Raw genomic sequence first — 18,113 nt, 5'->3', positions numbered from 1 at the left:
AATTTTCATGCAATTGCTGTTAAATGAAGTATAAAATATTACATTTTTTAATAAAATTAATATAAACAAAAACTAAAGCATTGTTTTCAATCCATCATATTTACGATTTAATAACTCTTATACCAACTCATGAATTTGATAAGCAATTCAAGTTATTTTTTTTTATTTTTGCTACAATGGTTATTGGATAAACGCCCCCTCTTATTTGTGTGAAGCGAATTGCCCATGGGAGAAAAGGTGCACCCAATATCTACTTATAATTTTTACCTGCCGCAAATACCGACAAGAGTGGTGTATAAGAAACGACCTGTCATTTCAGCAGTCTACCCTTTAAATAAAACAAGTAACACTAACCCCCTCAGCACGTTCACTGTCGTAATTAGAATCGCTGCTGGAGCTGTATGTATTCCATAACCCTATAACCGAGATAATACATTAAAAGATTCACCGTAACAGGTGAACATTTTTGAAGTGGCATTTTGAAAAATAACGTTGAGACTTGAAAATTGCACGCTTCACTCATTTTTTACACACTTTCGTGATGCTATTTAATTTAATCGGGTTAATAGTAAGATATTTTGATTGATATTTTAACAATGTAAATTAAAAAAATAACAAACAAATTACAAATAATCTAATTGAGATTTCAAAGAAAAGATATATTAAATCGGATATTATTGATTAAAAAATAATTTACAAGAAACTATCTCAGCATGTCTACCAACAGGGGTTGAGATTTTTAAAATTTTCAATACTTGCAATTTGATTGGAAATTTAAAAACATTATATTTGCTCTCGTTTTGATACCATAGTAAAACATGTTACAAAGTACCATAGAACCAATGTTTTAATTTATTTTTTTAGTCCTTTTGGTAGTGATCCTCACAATTTAATCAATACATCAACAATATTACTGTGATATATGTATGGTAAAGTATACACGAAAGATGTTGGTTTTAAACAGAATTTAATTCATTGAAACATAATGGATAGATTTTCACAGATTATAAAGGGAAAATCTTTCGCACTTTATTATTTGAATTTTATCTTCAAAAGAGATTATTTTAACAGGAATTCCCACATGAGAATACTATTTGTCACCTGTTAGTTATAATGCATTGAGATAAACCCAAAAGGTATTTTTCATCTTTATTATTGAAAATATGATTAAATGAGATTATCAATTGAGAATTTATATCAACTAACCTGCAACAACTCAAGATTTAAATCAAAAAATCCAATATCAATTAAATTTATAAATAAACCTGAATGAAAATTCTCCCATTCTATCACGTGAGAGTAAATTGAAAAATAAATTTTAAAATCTTTATTCCGGAAAAGGGTTTTATGAATCATGGCAATTTTGGTCAGTGATGTTATTAAAACAACGATGAACTATTGGTAAACACAGTCAAGTAATAATCATTAAGCCAAACACTGTACTAATGACAAAGAAAAGAATTTTAAACCATTAACTGGCCACACGCAAAATGAGTAATGATAAAAGGGTTGAGAACAATCAATGGTCTAATAATGAAACAAAAATTACCACGTTCATTATCTGACTCTGAAAGTGTTTACACAGTCGAATGAACAACAGTTGTTAGTTTTTTTTTTTTTTTAATCAAGGTTCCCTTTAAAGAACATTAGCCATTGTATATGTTTTGTATTGAAAAAATTATACATGAATACCTGTAACATGAAATTTGTTAGTCCAAAATCATGATTATCCTTAAAGCGTATGTGCATTATAAGTAGGCGTTACCGAGCAAAATGATCAAGGTGCAATAAGATAATAGACAATCTTTACACCTGGTTGCAACAAACTCAACCTGTATAGTATTATTATCACTGTTGTGTGTATTATTTACTCAGCACCTCCATAACAGAATATTATTGAAACTACTCGCTACATGAAAAAATCAGAAAAATTGGCTAGTGATTATATGTCACAGTGTTGCTTCGTTGTTCTTCATCATTACAATTATTATCGTAATCATTATCGGCAGTCTACCTTTTTCGTGTGATCATTAACGCGTTAGTATGCCTTAGACTTACGGTTACGCCTATTACCATAGTGAAAAAAAGACTGATGTTTCAAAATTGATGGGTAAAGCAAATCATTCGTGTAGAACAAAACAACACATCGATCGTATCTTTTTTGTTTTCTACTCACGGAAAAAAAACAAGTCTGTCGTCAGTTTCAAAGTCATATTTTGTTGAGCTACTATCTTTTGAAAATAATAGTTATAAAATACTAGGTTATTAACTATTACTGATTCCTAAAATACAACAACGAGGAAACTTAATTTGAATATTAATTAATACAATTATTAATATAAAGATCGGAACATGAGGCGCAAGAAGGTGTGAATTAAGACATATTGAATTGTAGGGGAGAAAGTTCTAAGAAGGTTTTTTAAACATACATCATTCCACATGTAATGAAATGAAACGTAAATCATATCATGTTTATTTTTGCCAAAATAGCTCAAACAAAAAATATGACCCCACTTTTCTGAGACTTGAATCTTTTTATCATTTCTATACAAAAACTTCAATACATGTATGATTAGTCTATCCGCAAGATATGTAAAATAGAATTTAATTGAAGTAATAAATAAAATAATTTTTAGTTTTATTTAAGATATAAATAAAATTCGAATTTTTACTATCGGTGTTGAAATTAAAAGAATCTTGTACTCGCAATTCCCCGAAAACTTATCTATTGCTTCTTTTGTCATAGATTCATTATTAAATATTAATCAAACCTCAAGCTTTGATCTATTCTCAATTCACTACTCTAAGAAGTAAATAATTAAATAATTGAAAAAAGAATCATACTGTCTTAGAAATTATATAACAAAGATGGTTTGATATTTTTTTGAATTTACCATACTAATTTCAGAATCAACATTTTGATAGTTTATAAGCTGTTACATAAATGTAAAATCATGACAATGCCCTTTAATTGCTTCTGACGATTGAAACAAATAACGAATTTACATCCGAATATGAAAAATATGAATTCTCTTTGAGTTATTTTTCTCCGCATAATTTGATATAAATTAATCTTGAAACGAGTATATTTCTAACACATTTATAGATTTTGCAATCCATTTAGCATAACTCAAATGGTGTAAGAAGCGTAAAAGGTTTGGTAGGTATAAAAATAATTCTAAAACAAGGTAATTTTCAAGCGCAAATAAAAAATATTTAGTTTTTCATTTTTACTGTAAAAAATAATTATTTTCGATAAAACTTGTTTTGCAGAATTTTTTTCGACTATAAATTGTTTTATATTGAATTTTCTTATTGATCTATCAACTTTTAAACAGGCCAATGCAATTAAAACATTTCAATGGAGAGAATACCGAAATTTGATATTTTTATTTTTTTTTTTACAACATTTGTAAAAGTGTCACCCAAATATGATTATTACTGAATGATAACCATATTTGAACGAAAAATAATTGAAACGTTCTAGTGCGGTAGATAATTTTTACAGGTAAAAGTCAACATAATATTAGAGTGGACGTAGTGTACCCCTCGACTGACCCCCGTGACTATAGTTAAGATAAGTAGTTAGGTGTTATAGAAACTCAAAAGGGCAATTTGTCCATCGAAAAACTTTTGGCGGTATTGCGGGTGTTGGGAGGCGTTTGTTGGCTCCTAAGGAATTCTCAGAAATGCATCCTGTGCACCATAACTGACTACACTATGGCACTTTATCACATTAAGGGTGGCCCATATAAACACATGCCCGTAATACATAACACAGACACTTGGTTGGCACAGCTGCCATGTATACACTTCATGCGTGCGTGTGTATTTATGGTGAAATATGGAATTAACACGTCTGGACGCACATCGGTACGGACGGTTTTACACTCGGACGGATGCGCATAATGGTTTACCGCGGTACACACGCACAGTAACCGGAGATGTAACCAAACCCCATTGTCCGAATGGAGGTTATCCGCAAAATATTTTATACACACAACGGCAGCTATAATGGTATGACAATAATGTAATTTCATCAGGTCCCCGTATTTTATTTATATTATTTTTTGAGGGGTACGTTGAAGCGCGGACGATCGTATAATGGATTTGCCCTACACGCGTTTGTTGTTGGCCAATACGCTTTAATATGCCGTATATACAAGTATTATTGTATTATAAATGTCAGTATGAGTATACAAGAAGAAACTGTTGCCGGCGGGTCACGACTCTGGGGATTCGTTGCCGCCGCCGCCGCCTCGTTTAGGTAGCCGGAGCCAAGTCTTTGTTACTCGGGACGCCTATGACTACATGAAAAACTGGTGGTGCTCAAAACTGTTGGTAGCCCTCGTCGGTCGTATCACGGTACCACGTTAACGTTGAGAACCCTGGGGCTCGTTAACTGTTGAATTTTTCTATACGCGTTAAAATTCGGCGGAAGACCCTTAGCATTCACAATATCGTACACGCGACCGGTGGCGGCGGATTCGCAGATGCTGCACAAAAACGTCGTCGAATACACGGGACGCGTTTGTCGTCGTCTACGTATGGAACTATTTTCAAGACGACAGCGGGGCGACACAATGGCGCTGTGCGTATATTTTATAAATAATTAGCTGTTGCTGTAATTGTTCTTTAGGCATCCGAATTCAAACAGCATGCAAACCTATTTAGGTAAAAATTAGTGCCGCACAAAGCACCGAAAAGAAAAATTAATTGGCCCCCATAAATTATGAGGTGCTCTACTGCTTTAGATACGATTTATATACCGTCATCAGGGACCTCCCGCATGGTGTGAAAGCTAAATCGGGTGGACCATAACTCCAGTTTTTTGAAAACTCACATTGTTTCATTTCTACAATATTCTGTAAAACTGAAAATATATTTTCATAAGTGAACAACTAAAATTTATTAGTACCTTAAAGTATTTGTGAAAAGTCTTAGCTGCAAATAATATGAAATGTTAATTAAAAATAATTTAAGTGCATTCATCATAGTAACACAATATATATACTATTTTTTTCTTAATCAAACATTTTTTATCCGGTAACAATAGTAATTTAATTTAAAATAACTTTTTTTTAATAGAACTCGTACAGTAAAATAATAGGCTTTTATTTATTTATTAGAAATCGGAGGTAAATGTGATATTACAGTATTTTATAGAAACTAAAATGATAACAATACAATTTAAATGACAGTTTGGATGTGAAATTTGATATAATTATTAAAAACAATTTCACAGTATAAAAATAATAAATTTTATGACACCCTATCTCGAAAAATATCAAATTGAATTGTATTACCTCGTTTAAGTATTCTTTATGTAGAATTAGTAAGATGTAATGTAATATGTAAAGTTAGACATATGCGGGAGTGAAATTTAGGTACACGAAATGGAAAGTTCACAAAGAGGAAAAAGTGAAATAGTTTCATTTATTTATTTGTAGAGGAATGTTACATCTGCAATTTTTCGGCAATTTGACTGAGATAGAAAAATCAATACGCTTGTAGCTCACCTTTTGCAAGACAATTGCTGATATATAGTACTATGTTCTTATATCTTGTACAACATAAAAAGCGTTTATTCTTTCAATTGTTTTTAATTTGATATAGACATTCTCCAAAAAACATAATAAACTAATGACAATTCAGGGCGTCTTATCTCAAGAGCGAAAAATAATTTTTAATATTAAGTTACATGCCATATGTAACTATAATTGAAAAAATGCACCTAATTATTATAAAATATTTTTAGATCAACAATTGGGTTATCTATACACTAATAACTAGTCAACAAAATGTACTTGGATGCCATAGTAGGTAATTTTTCGTTTCGTTTGGTTTCGTCATCAATTCAGTAATTAAACAAAAATTTTAGATTATCTGCGAAAGTATAATATTTTTGAACGTTCAAAGATATTTAAATTAAATAAATATTTCTACAATATATTGAGGGAATTATTATTTCAACGGCCTAAAATACCGATATTTCTGATCGTAAACGAGTCTAATGAATTGTACATGCGAATAGAAATATTATTGTTGCAGACAAAACTAAATGCTAAAAAATAGAATCATAGAATAATACATTTTATTTGCAAACTTTCAGAAGATTCATAAAAGGTGAACGCGAATTAATCATTTAATTTTTATTACATAGTTAAATTTCATTACAGTGTTGATGTGAAAACACTTATAAACTACTGAAAGCTAAACGAAAAAGATTCCTCTTGATTATATAGAATTAGTTATGATACGTTTATAAAAATTGTCATTTGCAATATCTCGAAATAGATACAAAAAAGAAACGTAAAAATTGATTAGTAAATGTGATTGAAAAAAACGTTGTTGTACTTTAGTATGTTTGAAAATTTTAATTAGAAATTATCTTTTTTATCGTATCCAAAAGGACAAGCATTTGAAGAGCTAACAAAAGTTGTAGAGTTGTTTTAAAGTCAGCAGGAGTACTAAAACCCCAATGGTGTTTGACTAAAAGGATAGCTGTTCGAACGAATGGACAATCATTGAGAATTCGAAACACAAACAATGACACTTTGTGGGAACCAAGTGCAATTCGTCCTCGACCAATCCTAATCGGTAATTGTTAGGGAATACATTGTACTTTGTCCAAACACACATTGGCCACCGGAAATCCTAAGCAAACAGTAACGACAACGATTTTGAACTGTGAAATAGCCATTGGGTTGGATAAATATTTGCGTTTTGACAACTACAAGTTGTCAGGAGGTATTTGGAAAATCGACAACAAATGTGTTAAATATCGTAATAATCAAATATGATATTTGCGCGCGCGAAAAACGTAGCAAGTGCATCCCGTCGCCACTGATGTGGTATTTTAGGTGTATTGACTGTGCTCACAATACGCGGCCGGGGTGGGAGACTGGTCGCGCGACGGTCACGAGCAACAGGTCCCCACCATTGAAACGAAGACAACACCTGTACGTGTGTCCGTCCCGTGCTGAAGCGCGCGCGATCATCTCGACGTTGTATCGCTCGACACGGAAGCCCTCACAGTTATCGTAATAGTTATCGCTGCCGTCGCACGTATACCACGCGACGCGGTTTACAATAATAGAACACTCTCTAGTGTGTTGAATCTGTTCGACGAATTATTCGTTTCAATCGCACGCCGGTGGATTATTATTTTATTGTTATCCGAAAACCGTTGCTGATTCAAAATTGGACATCATGACTTCCGGAGTGGCGACAGCCGAAGACCCGCTGTCGAAGGGATCGCCCTTGTCCTCAGACACAGTGTGCTCTCAAAAAAAGACCAACGAGAATAATCGAAGGGTAAGTTCAGTTTAATCAATTCATATTTAATGTGTCCCATTTAAATATTTATAAAAAATGTGTCTCATTTTATGCAATCTCGACATATAATCGTGTTATGTTACAAACGAGCTTGAAATTTCAAATCGCATATTAAATCTTATTTGTAAATTCCAAGTGTCNGCGCTCGACATATAATCGTGTTATGTTACAAACGAGCTTGAAATTTCAAATCGCATATTAAATCTTATTTGTAAATTCCAAGTGTCCGAATCTAAAAATTATGACCCTCGTGTCAAAAACTTTAATACGAATTTTTTTTTACGAAAATTTGATAACGGTCAAGATTTTGTTTCAATTTTTACACTTCTTGCAAACAAAAATACTTCTTATGAATTTGTGAAATATTGTAACTGAATTTGTTTTCTTCAAGTTATTGCATAAACATTTGTTTAAAGTTCAATAGGTTCATTATAAATTGTAACTTAATTTTTTAATGGATAATTCATTTGGAAAATTATCATACAATTTTATATTCCGAACAGGAATATATTTGTCCGTCTACGCATTCTCATTCTTCTTCATTCTCTCATCTAGTTGATTTCACCGATAATAATTGAATGTAATTTAGCAAAAATTCTGATTAATATAGATAATATTGAACATTTGTTGATTTGAACAAATAAAATAGTTTAATATATAAATACCTCAATCTGAAAAATAACAAATTGCAAAATATTACGTTATTAATTCTAAAGTTGACAAGTTACGATATTGTTTTGTTTAATGAAAGTTATTGTTTTAATAGTGTCAGAATTATTTTTGACATTAAATATGGGATCATTATTTCATATCACTTTAAACTTAATTATAGGACTAGGGTAATATGAGCCCTTCAATTAATGAACTGTGAACTTAAAATTGATTAAAAAATGTATGGTATGTGGAACATAATTTCCCTAAGAATTCAAATTAACGTCTACAAAGTAACATTATTTATGTTGAAAATGTTTAAATCTAAATTCGAAAAAATAGTGTATTATCTCGAAAGGATATACATTAGAACATATTTTACTTTCAATTCAAACACAATTTTATCTCTATCATTTAAACATCATCGATTTTGAGGATCTGATTCAAAGGCGCTGAGCAATTAATTAATACCTTACTTAAAAATAAAAATAATTTTGTGTAATGCATAAATCATGTCATAGGCAACTTAATATACACGAGTGTAATTTAAATGTCGTTATGTATAAATTATATAAGTATTAATAACAAAATTTCGAAGTATACTATTAATTCTTAAATTGAATAAATTCCGAGAATCCGTTTAAATAGTACACTTGTGTATTTATACGTGACCACCAATAGTAGTTTCAGGGTATTCCTTTTTCTGGTTACAGGAAGTAATAAATAATTGGGATCTTTGTTGGCTCTTTTTTTTTTAAGCAGCAGGGTAGCGCTGTATTCGATGAGTTTTGCGTTACCAACCTAAACTTCTTACACTCAACAGTTTGAGAAATTCAAGCGAACACATTTTTCTATATTAATGATGAAAACTAATAAAATTGATCTATGTATATAAGTATGTTTATTTTTTAGAGTAATAAGCCCATTATGGAAAAGAAAAGAAGAGCAAGAATTAACAATTGTCTAAACGAATTGAAGTCGCTCATTTTAGACGCAACGAAAAAAGACGTATGTACTTTTGTATAAGTTTTAAATTTTTTACGACCTAAACGGCCATAAATTACTTAAAGTTTTTAATATTTTAGCCAGCAAGACACTCGAAATTAGAAAAAGCTGATATTTTAGAAATGACTGTAAAACATTTGGAATCCATGCAAAAACAAGGCGTTGCTTTATCAAATGTTTCGGATCCGTCAGTAGCCAATAAGTTTAAGGCTGGATTTACCGAATGCACAAACGAAGTGAGCCGGTTCCCTGGACTAGAGCCCAACGTCCGCAACAGACTGATGCAGCACTTGACCACTTATTTTAACAAAGAAGTGTCTAGCGGTACTGGTCCTAAACTACCACCGCGGGCGTCTGCAGATACAGCCAACCTTCAATTGCACCTGGATTCCAGTCAAAACGCTATACTTTTGGGTTCGGCAGGATCGACTTGCGGTGTTCAACTTGTACCCACAAGATTACCCAACGGTGACATTGCATTGATACTGCCATCGAGACCCGCAGAACAAACTCCCCCACCTCCTCCGCCGTTATCGCTCGTTATTCCTACTCCGCCATCCACCAGGTCCGAATCGTCGGGCACGGAGTCTCCTATGCCCGACAGGCCTTCTTCGTGTTACTCGATGGTCAGCTGTGATAGTTCCGATTCATACAGCCAATCAGATCTGCCCTTGGCGTTAGTAACTAAACAAAGAAATGAAGAAAACAAATCTGACCTCGAACAGCCGTGGAGACCGTGGTAGCACGATTGTGAATTAATCTTATATATGATTAAGAAGCAACTCTCATTAAGATTAATTTATCATCTATTTTGAAATAATGTGCGCACATGTATTGTTTGTTAAACTGTTAATGACAAATTTTTTCTTTGTGCCATGTAATATTTCGTATAAATAAAATCGTTAAATTTGAAAGAAAAAAGGCTGGTAGTGCATAACTATTTAATAAGACAGTTATTATTTTATTGTTTTTAATGTTATTATTTGCTAATTTAATAAATTATATGTGCAAAATGTTTTATTTTTGTTTAATCATTATAAATATAAAGCTCAACAAGATAACTGGTTCGTGCAATTGACCTAATGGCAAAGCATAATTTCGTTTTCAATGAGAATGCTTTCCAAGCACAATAAAATGTAACTGATAGGATTTATTTGAATTCTATTTAATAATGTAAACGATTAACTTTCCTATTGTACCACGTAGAGTTTAATCATTTTTGTAATGTATGTAACTTGATAATGATAAGTCGAATTCATTACTTAATAAACCTACTGTAATAATTTAAGAAATAGATTTGTTAGATAATTTTAAGAACGTGTTGTTATCAGGTTTTAACTGTCCTATAATTCCTTAATATTGTTTATTTTGTTAACTTAATTCTATATATGTAAATATTAATTTCATAATTTAACTGTTATCATACAATTTTATGTCATGGCCGCAACAACAATCACAATGTCTTCCAATTATGACCACCTAAAATTGTATATTTTTTTTTAATTAACTTACTTTTAGAGGTGTAACTATTTAGAACTGATCTTATTTTTAATAAATCATAGATTTTAAAAGTACATATATAATGTCATAAGTGAAATTGACTTTAAATAAAATTATACATAATGTATATCGGTTTTATATCTTAATTTTACCTTTACAACTTATCACATAAGTGTGTTAAACCTTTTCTTTATAATTGAAAATTACAGACTAATGATACTTTTTTCGTTTAAAATCGGTGAGGACATTTTTTATATATTCTTCTCTCTATGATATACTTCAAATTATCATAATAATAAATTACAAAAAAAAAAACGTGTAAAAGACGTAAAGGCTCGTCTAAATTTAATTTCAAACGTGAAACAAATTTTATCTTTGACTACTAAAGTTATGATAATACACAATAGAACAGCTGTTATTCTATTACGAAATTACTAATCTACAGTCTTTTACCAAATGCTCATTTACAACAACATTTATATATAACATCGCCAATTGTACTAAAGATACTTTAGGTAATAACAATTTTATATCATTTCAGAGACCATAAAACTATAAACCAATATCATAGTGTAACAAATTAAACAGTGGTTATCGTTTATTTTTAGAAATTAAAATAATGAAAAGGTAGAGAATTTGATAAGAAATCATTCTGTACTTTATTTAAATAACGTTCGACTTACACATTTGATTGTACAAAAATATAAAGTGTATTTAAACATAATGATAAAAAGTATTAACATTTTACGTAAAAAATGTTCAGACGCGACCTTTTAGAATTTAAAAAAAATTAAAAGTAAAAAACATTTAACATTTATACAATGTAAATTAGATCAAGTAATTTAAGTTGTAAAAATATATAAAAGTGAAGTATTTGTTTTAATTAATTATTATAAGGTTGGAGGGTGGTTTTTAAATGGAGTGTTGTTTTAAAATCGCACAATAAAATTAAGACTATTTGAAATAAAATTTAAATAATTTTTTTTACTAATTTTGAAAAAAGAGGATTTATTAAAAAATATCAAAACACCCCTAGAGGATCAGGCTCTTGTATTATGGGTTGTAATTAAACAGGGTCTATCCTAAATTTTAATTTATTTCGTTGAAAATAAAGAATACCATCATGAAATAAAAATGAAAAATTATTACCCAATGGCCATGACTGATAAAAATATTAAATTTCGTAGGCAATTAAATATTAATATAACACTCCACAATCGATGAAACACATCCTTAGAGAGTTGTTATTAAGATTTGCTAACACATTAATGATTTTTCTTATAAATAAACTCATTGGAAAGTAAATAATTTATACTTAAATGAATTTGGTGACGTGAATATTCACTAAGTTATTTATATGTACAATAGTTACCATAGGTTTTAACTTATTTAATTATTGACAACATAAATAGCTATGCGGTAAATAAGTCCTTGTATTCCATTTTAACTGAATCCTTCAACTACATTAACGACCGTTATTTTAAATAAAGTATTTATATTTTCGCAACAGTGATATTATGAACTACCACCTGACTATTTTATTATCAGTCAATAAACTAACATCGGATACGGTACACGGATTCCGAAAAAAAAACTCAACACTAAATTGTCACTGTGCCAATATGATTTTTTATCTTAATTTATTAATTATTTTATCAAACGTTATCACAAATGTCAAAGAAATAACTGCTCATCGACATTTAAGGCAAAATCAATTGCATGGTAAGTTATTTTTATAAATTATTATTATTTTTATTATAATTATAATTTATTATAATTATATTATTTTTATTATATTTTTAAATAATTATTATTATAAATTATTAGTTATTTTTATTGCTATTTTTATAAAATAACATGTTTAATTTTTCAAAATCATGTTTCAATCGAAAATCTTATTAAATTTAATAAATTGTGCATTTAGTAAAACAAACTACTGTTTTGATAAACATTGTAAAATTTGAAATATAAATGCTAACATTTACATACTCAAAATCTATTATTCAAGATCGTTAAAAAGAATTAATGTGATAAATGTTTTAGGGATATTATTTCTTTATTTGTGTTACCTCATAATATAAGCTAATTGAATATAATATTATTATATTTAATTTGAAAAGTATCTTACAGTGTTTTTAATGTATATTTTTTAGTTAGTTTTAATATTGAAAAAATCATTAAAACTAGATTCCAGTTTAACATTACATTTTTTCACTTCAATACAGATGATATAATGATAAACGAGTTATATACATTAATGTTATTTGAGAATTATTTAGTGTTTTCTTTTAATTTTGTAGAATTACTTTAAATACTTTAAAAGTGATTTTCGAACACGAAAAAAACAAGATTTATAAAAGAAAGGACCTTCTCGACGATAAAATTATGCGGAATTAAATATAATAACTTTGCCGATTAAATAATTTTTTTTTTAAATTTTGGGACCATTTTGAATAATTATCTTTGTAGAGTATCCTCTTATATAAAAAAATACACACTAAAACGATTAAATTTTAACAAATAGAAGATTTGGCAGTACATGTGGGGTAAATCACTAATATTAAGACACATTTACAATACATAGCTGATTATATTATATTTTGTTTTTAAATAAAATAATATTCAATTTTTAATGTTATTGTAACGTAACATTATTTCTATAAATAAAATAATTTATTCTCAGTTTTAAAAAATGATTAAACCGTAGTCAACGGTGAATAAATCCAAATTTGTTCTGAGCGTAATAAATTTATTAGGTAAACCAAAAGTGATCATAAACATTTTTACATTTCTATAAAATTAATTATGAAAATATTTTACGTATTTAATTTCAGTTGGTTTCATTGGCTATCAATTTCGAAAAGTTATATTTTAAAAAATACCTTCAGAAAAATTTTTTTTTTTTGTTATTCCACTTTTTTACCTAAAAATTTAAAAATTCTAATTCTTATCAACGTTCAAATATTATTAAAAGTTTAGTTTTAAACGAATTAAACTTATCATAATTTTACAAGAATTAAAACAATATTATGGCAATAACAGAATTTTTTAATTAATAGCTAAAATTTTAATAATTATAACATTATTTTTACTACTAAGATATGTCTAAACATATTCATAATATACTAATTCATGAAAGTTTTAAAATGAAATTTTTATTTTTGACTGCACAGAAAAAAAAATTTAATCGCAATGTCAGATTTTGGTGTAGTTACTTGTAAATTTCCAAAAATGAATTTTCCTTAAGTTTAATGAATTTTTCCGTACAAATATGTCATGTGATGTGGTTAGATGAGGTCGTGTAGAGGTCGCCAGCTTATATCCATTGACACGGTCTCCTATATTGTCATAAGATTTCGCACCCATGACTGCCTTAGGGGTCAATCGTTACATATCAATTGTCATGCTATTACAACACTTTGCAATAGCTACCCGCTGCAGCGACATTGATGGTCGTTTCACATCAATTGGTTCTATTTGATTTTCCAGACAATTATTTCGCGGTCAAGAGGCGACCTCAGCAACAAATTCTAGAGAACGGTAAGTAGAATGTTCAAAACCGCACCAAAGATTGTCTTCAGCTCCGTTATTACATAAATAATTTGAAGAATCCTTGCAATTAAAAAAATATGCAACTTTATAAAGTCGCGCATATGTGAACTCGCTATTAAATCATTTACATTAATATCCAAACTATTATTTTTTACTCTTGCGCATAATTATCAAGATTATTAAATATATATTATGAACTTACATCAAAAGACTTGGATTAGTATTTGAAAATTCCACTTCCCTTAAGTTCACACAGAATTCTAGGGATTGTTTTGTTCAATTTTATATTTTAAAATAGAATATGTGCAGATTCAAATTTTTGGATGAGACGTGGAATGGTTGATTTGAATCGTCGATTAAAAGTCTTGGAGAGTCCTATTGTCGGTCGAGCAAAAAACATAATTTTTTTTTTGGGAGACGGCATGTCGTTATCAACAGTTACTGCGGCAAGAGTGCATATGGAGCAAATGTCACCTAGTATGTCTTCTAATAAAAACTCATCGCTCTCATTTGAAAAATTTCCATACACTGGCTTGGCTAGAGTAAAGTATAAACCTTAAATTTATTCTTGTTTTGTTTCTCGCGAATATAATTTTATCGTAGACATATTGTGTTGACAAACAAGTAGCCGATTCGGCTTGTTCGGCAACGGCATACATGACTGGCGTTAAAGCTAATTCGAAAACGTTGGGAGTAACAGGTGCCGTTCAACCAAACGATTGTGATTCTTCATTGGAACCCAACAATCGAGTTGATTCTATTTTACGATGGGCTCAAATGGCAGGAAAATCCACTGGAATAGTAACAACAACCAGGTAAATTTATCATACATTTTGAAGCTTTTTTTTTAGAAATATTGCTAAAAAATGAAAATCTATAATAGGTTAATTAGGGGGATATAATTAATCCCAATTTCTATTCAGTATCGTTTCATTATTGAAAAAATAATTATCTAATTTTCATATGAAATATCATACTCATAAACTTATTATGCTATGTACAACTAGTATACGATGTAATTTTTTAAAAATGATTAGCACTATATTTATCTTGTTAAATAATGATTTTTTCATACAAATGTACTAATTATAATTTGGTTTATTTATTTAAACCGTGATAAAGTTTATTGCAGAAACAAATTATTTCTAAGGAAAGATTTTTTGGGTAACTTTTGAAAGTTAAATGAGAATCTATTGTTTTTTTTTTTTTTTACTATTAAATAAAGAATGGTCTAGATAATATTTTGTCTGGTCAATATTCAGTTTTGAAATATTAATATTTAAAGATCTAGAAAAAGTGAGGAGTGGGGTAGTGTTTAGCAATATGACGAACATAAAAGAATTTTTCAACGTTGCGCATCCCTCAGCCTATTATTAAAAATTACATTAACTTATTAAGTAATAATATAAAACTGATTATCAACCAGTCATAATTTTATTAAGACTATTTTTCATATAAAAGTAAAAAAATAACAATAGATCCCCATTTAACTTTTGAAAGTTACCACTAACTCATTTGAGCTTACAGTAACTTAATATATACAATTATTTGTAAAAATAAATAAAGTTATAATTTGTAAATTTCTATGAAAAAATCATTAATTAACAATAATTAGGGGAGGTATAATTCTTGAAAAATCATACTGTATAATAATATAACTACCATTTTTGAAGAGCAGAGTGATTTTAATTTAATATTTTATAGTTACAAGTTTGGCTAAACAGTTACAAAAATTGTTTGTTTTTAGTAATTTTTAAATTTAATTTGCTAGTAATATAACATAATTAGATTGTATTATCAGAAAATATAGCCACTTCTGTTTAATTAAAATGATTATTGTTGTTTGTAATTTATAACTTTTACAACAATATAGTTAAATGATACATAATTAGCTGATAATAATGAACCCTTGGCTCCCTGCTTCAATAAATAACTATATTAATAAGTCAATAAAATTAATGATCACAGTAATGGTGTACTTATTAAATATGAGAAGACGATTAAATTATAAAAAATCATATTCGAGGTTTTGCAGCCGAAACCAATTACAATTGGTTTCGACAACCCTTTTTTAAAGCAGTTATTATGATAGGTAGTCTCCATAACTTATGACCCCAAAGGCATTGCGTCAACAATTCTAATTCTCAAAATGCTTATTATGTTTTTCGATAAAAACATATTTAGTAGTTATTAGTTCTTTAATTTAAATTTATTAATGTAAAATTATTTCAGCCTAAGTAATCATTTTATTCTAATTTAAATTACTTTGTATTGACAAAGTGAAAACATAAAACTTTTTAAAGAATATTATTAAACAAATAAAATGTCCCAAAATACAGTTTGTATGTAATTAATTTACAGGCATAATAATTTAATACAGATTTTACATCATAATATAAAAAACCTTAATATATTTGGCTACCTTTACTTATAAATTATCATTGGAACACCCACAAATAATAGGTAAACACGGTCCTATATAATATTGTTATAAAATGGACTACTAAAAAATTCGAGGTTTAGGTAAAAAAGTTATATAATTATTTTTGAATTGAGACATCGATTTATTACACGGTAATTTTTTCTTTTATTGTAATCAAGTAATTGCTAGGAATTCATGTTATTGACACATTATTATTACTTTTTATAGAGTTACCCACGCATCTCCAGCTGGTGGTTATGCTCATTCGGCCAACCGGGATTGGGAAAGCAACGCTCCCGGAGACTGCTTAGATATCGCTCTACAACTGATGTCACAAAAACCCGGAATGGAATTAGATGTAATACGATAAATATTTCATTGTTACAATGAGAAAATAATTTGGTCATTTTTGCAGGTAATATTAGGAGGAGGCCGTCAAGAATTTCTTCCAAAAATTATAAATGGTAACCGCGAAGACGGAAGAAATTTGATAGCAGAATGGAAGTTGCGGATGATAAAATCCCAACACCGTTACAATTACGTTAAAAACAAAACTGAGCTGTCTTATTTGAATTTGAATGAAGTAGATAAGCTTCTAGGTAGGAATGCCCATTAAAAAATACTACGGATATAAACGAGTGTTTCAATCAAACGTTTTATTTAGATACATAGAGATACAAGTTATTATAGTAGTAAAGTATTTTTTTTTATATAATTTTACAGGACTGTTCTCTATGAGTCACATGTCATACACCGGTACTAAGGAAGTGGAAAGAGACGAGCCGTCTTTAAGTGAAATGACTCTAGCAGCCATAGAAGTGTTGCGGAAAAACAACAACGGATATGTGTTGTTCGTCGAAGGTGGTAGAATCGATCATGCGCATCATCAAAATCTGGTAATATTGTCCGGTGGTTTAAATTTCCAAACCTGTTAGCTCAGATACAGGATATATAGTTTAATGTAGAAGCGCTCAAGTGAGTCGAAGATTTTTTTTAGGCTCATATGGCACTGACTGAAACGATTGCATTTTCCAAAGCTGTGGAAGTTGCTGATTCAATGACGAACCCTAAGAATACGTTAATTGTGGTTACCTCGGATCATTCTCACACTATGACCATCAATGGATACCCGTCTAGAGAAGATCCGATTATAGGACATGTAGATGATGACGAAAATCCTTATTCAATACTGAGTTATGCTAATGGGCCATCGGCATTGATGCAGTCGTATATAAAGCAAAACTCCAAATACGGTTAGAATATTTAGTTAATTCTAAATTATAGTGTCTAAAAGTATTTTGTTTCAGGTGAAAAATTTGCTCTTTATCCATCTTTGGTTCCAATGAATACAGAAACACACGGCGGAGAAGACGTAGCTGTTTGGGCCCGAGGGCCATGGGCTCATTTATTTGTAGGAAGCTATGAGCAGAATGTTTTACCCTTAATTATGTCATATGCTTCTTGTATTGGACCGAATAAAGGAAAATGCTCAAAGAAATAATTGAAGAACTGTATATTCTCTAAAAAATAATAAACGTAATTTTACGAGAGTATTTTTAAATTTTGTTTATTTTTATAAATATAAATACACAGTAAAATTATTTTATTTTTATAAATTTTTTCTTCTTCTTCTTCTTCCTCACTT

General features: G+C 29.4%; 2 protein-coding genes across 3 annotated transcripts; both read left to right on the top strand.

The window, feature by feature from the left end:
- The first annotated feature begins 6,993 nt into the window (after positions 1-6,993).
- LOC126907105 (protein hairy) lies at positions 6,994-10,621 on the top strand. The gene is made up of 3 exons (XM_050688172.1): positions 6,994-7,317; positions 8,902-8,997; positions 9,075-10,621. Exons 1-3 carry the CDS (start codon positions 7,213-7,215, stop codon positions 9,735-9,737), a joined length of 864 nt encoding a protein of 287 aa, XP_050544129.1. The 5' UTR covers positions 6,994-7,212; the 3' UTR covers positions 9,738-10,621.
- Positions 10,622-11,319: 698 nt separating this feature from the next.
- On the top strand, positions 11,320-18,048 carry LOC126907104 (membrane-bound alkaline phosphatase-like). Of its 2 annotated transcripts, XM_050688170.1 has the most exons (9): positions 11,320-11,359; positions 12,005-12,216; positions 14,356-14,588; positions 14,650-14,861; positions 16,697-16,826; positions 16,884-17,067; positions 17,192-17,364; positions 17,466-17,721; positions 17,776-18,048. In XM_050688170.1, the coding sequence occupies exons 2-9, from the start codon at positions 12,012-12,014 to the stop codon at positions 17,967-17,969; spliced, it is 1,587 nt and encodes a 528-aa protein (XP_050544127.1). In that variant the 5' UTR covers positions 11,320-11,359; positions 12,005-12,011; the 3' UTR covers positions 17,970-18,048. The 2 variants fall into 2 exon arrangements, with proteins under 2 accessions (XP_050544127.1, XP_050544128.1); XM_050688171.1 differs by lacking the exons at positions 11,320-11,359; positions 12,005-12,216 and adding an exon at positions 13,841-14,034.
- Positions 18,049-18,113: the final 65 nt, after the last annotated feature.

The sequence above is a fragment of the Daktulosphaira vitifoliae genome, unplaced genomic scaffold (genome assembly GCF_025091365.1).
Source record: "Daktulosphaira vitifoliae isolate Bord-2020 unplaced genomic scaffold, ASM2509136v1 Scaffold_5, whole genome shotgun sequence".
In the NCBI taxonomy this organism is placed as follows: domain Eukaryota; kingdom Metazoa; phylum Arthropoda; class Insecta; order Hemiptera; family Phylloxeridae; genus Daktulosphaira; species Daktulosphaira vitifoliae.
This window is presented reverse-complemented; position numbering and strand designations above follow the sequence as displayed.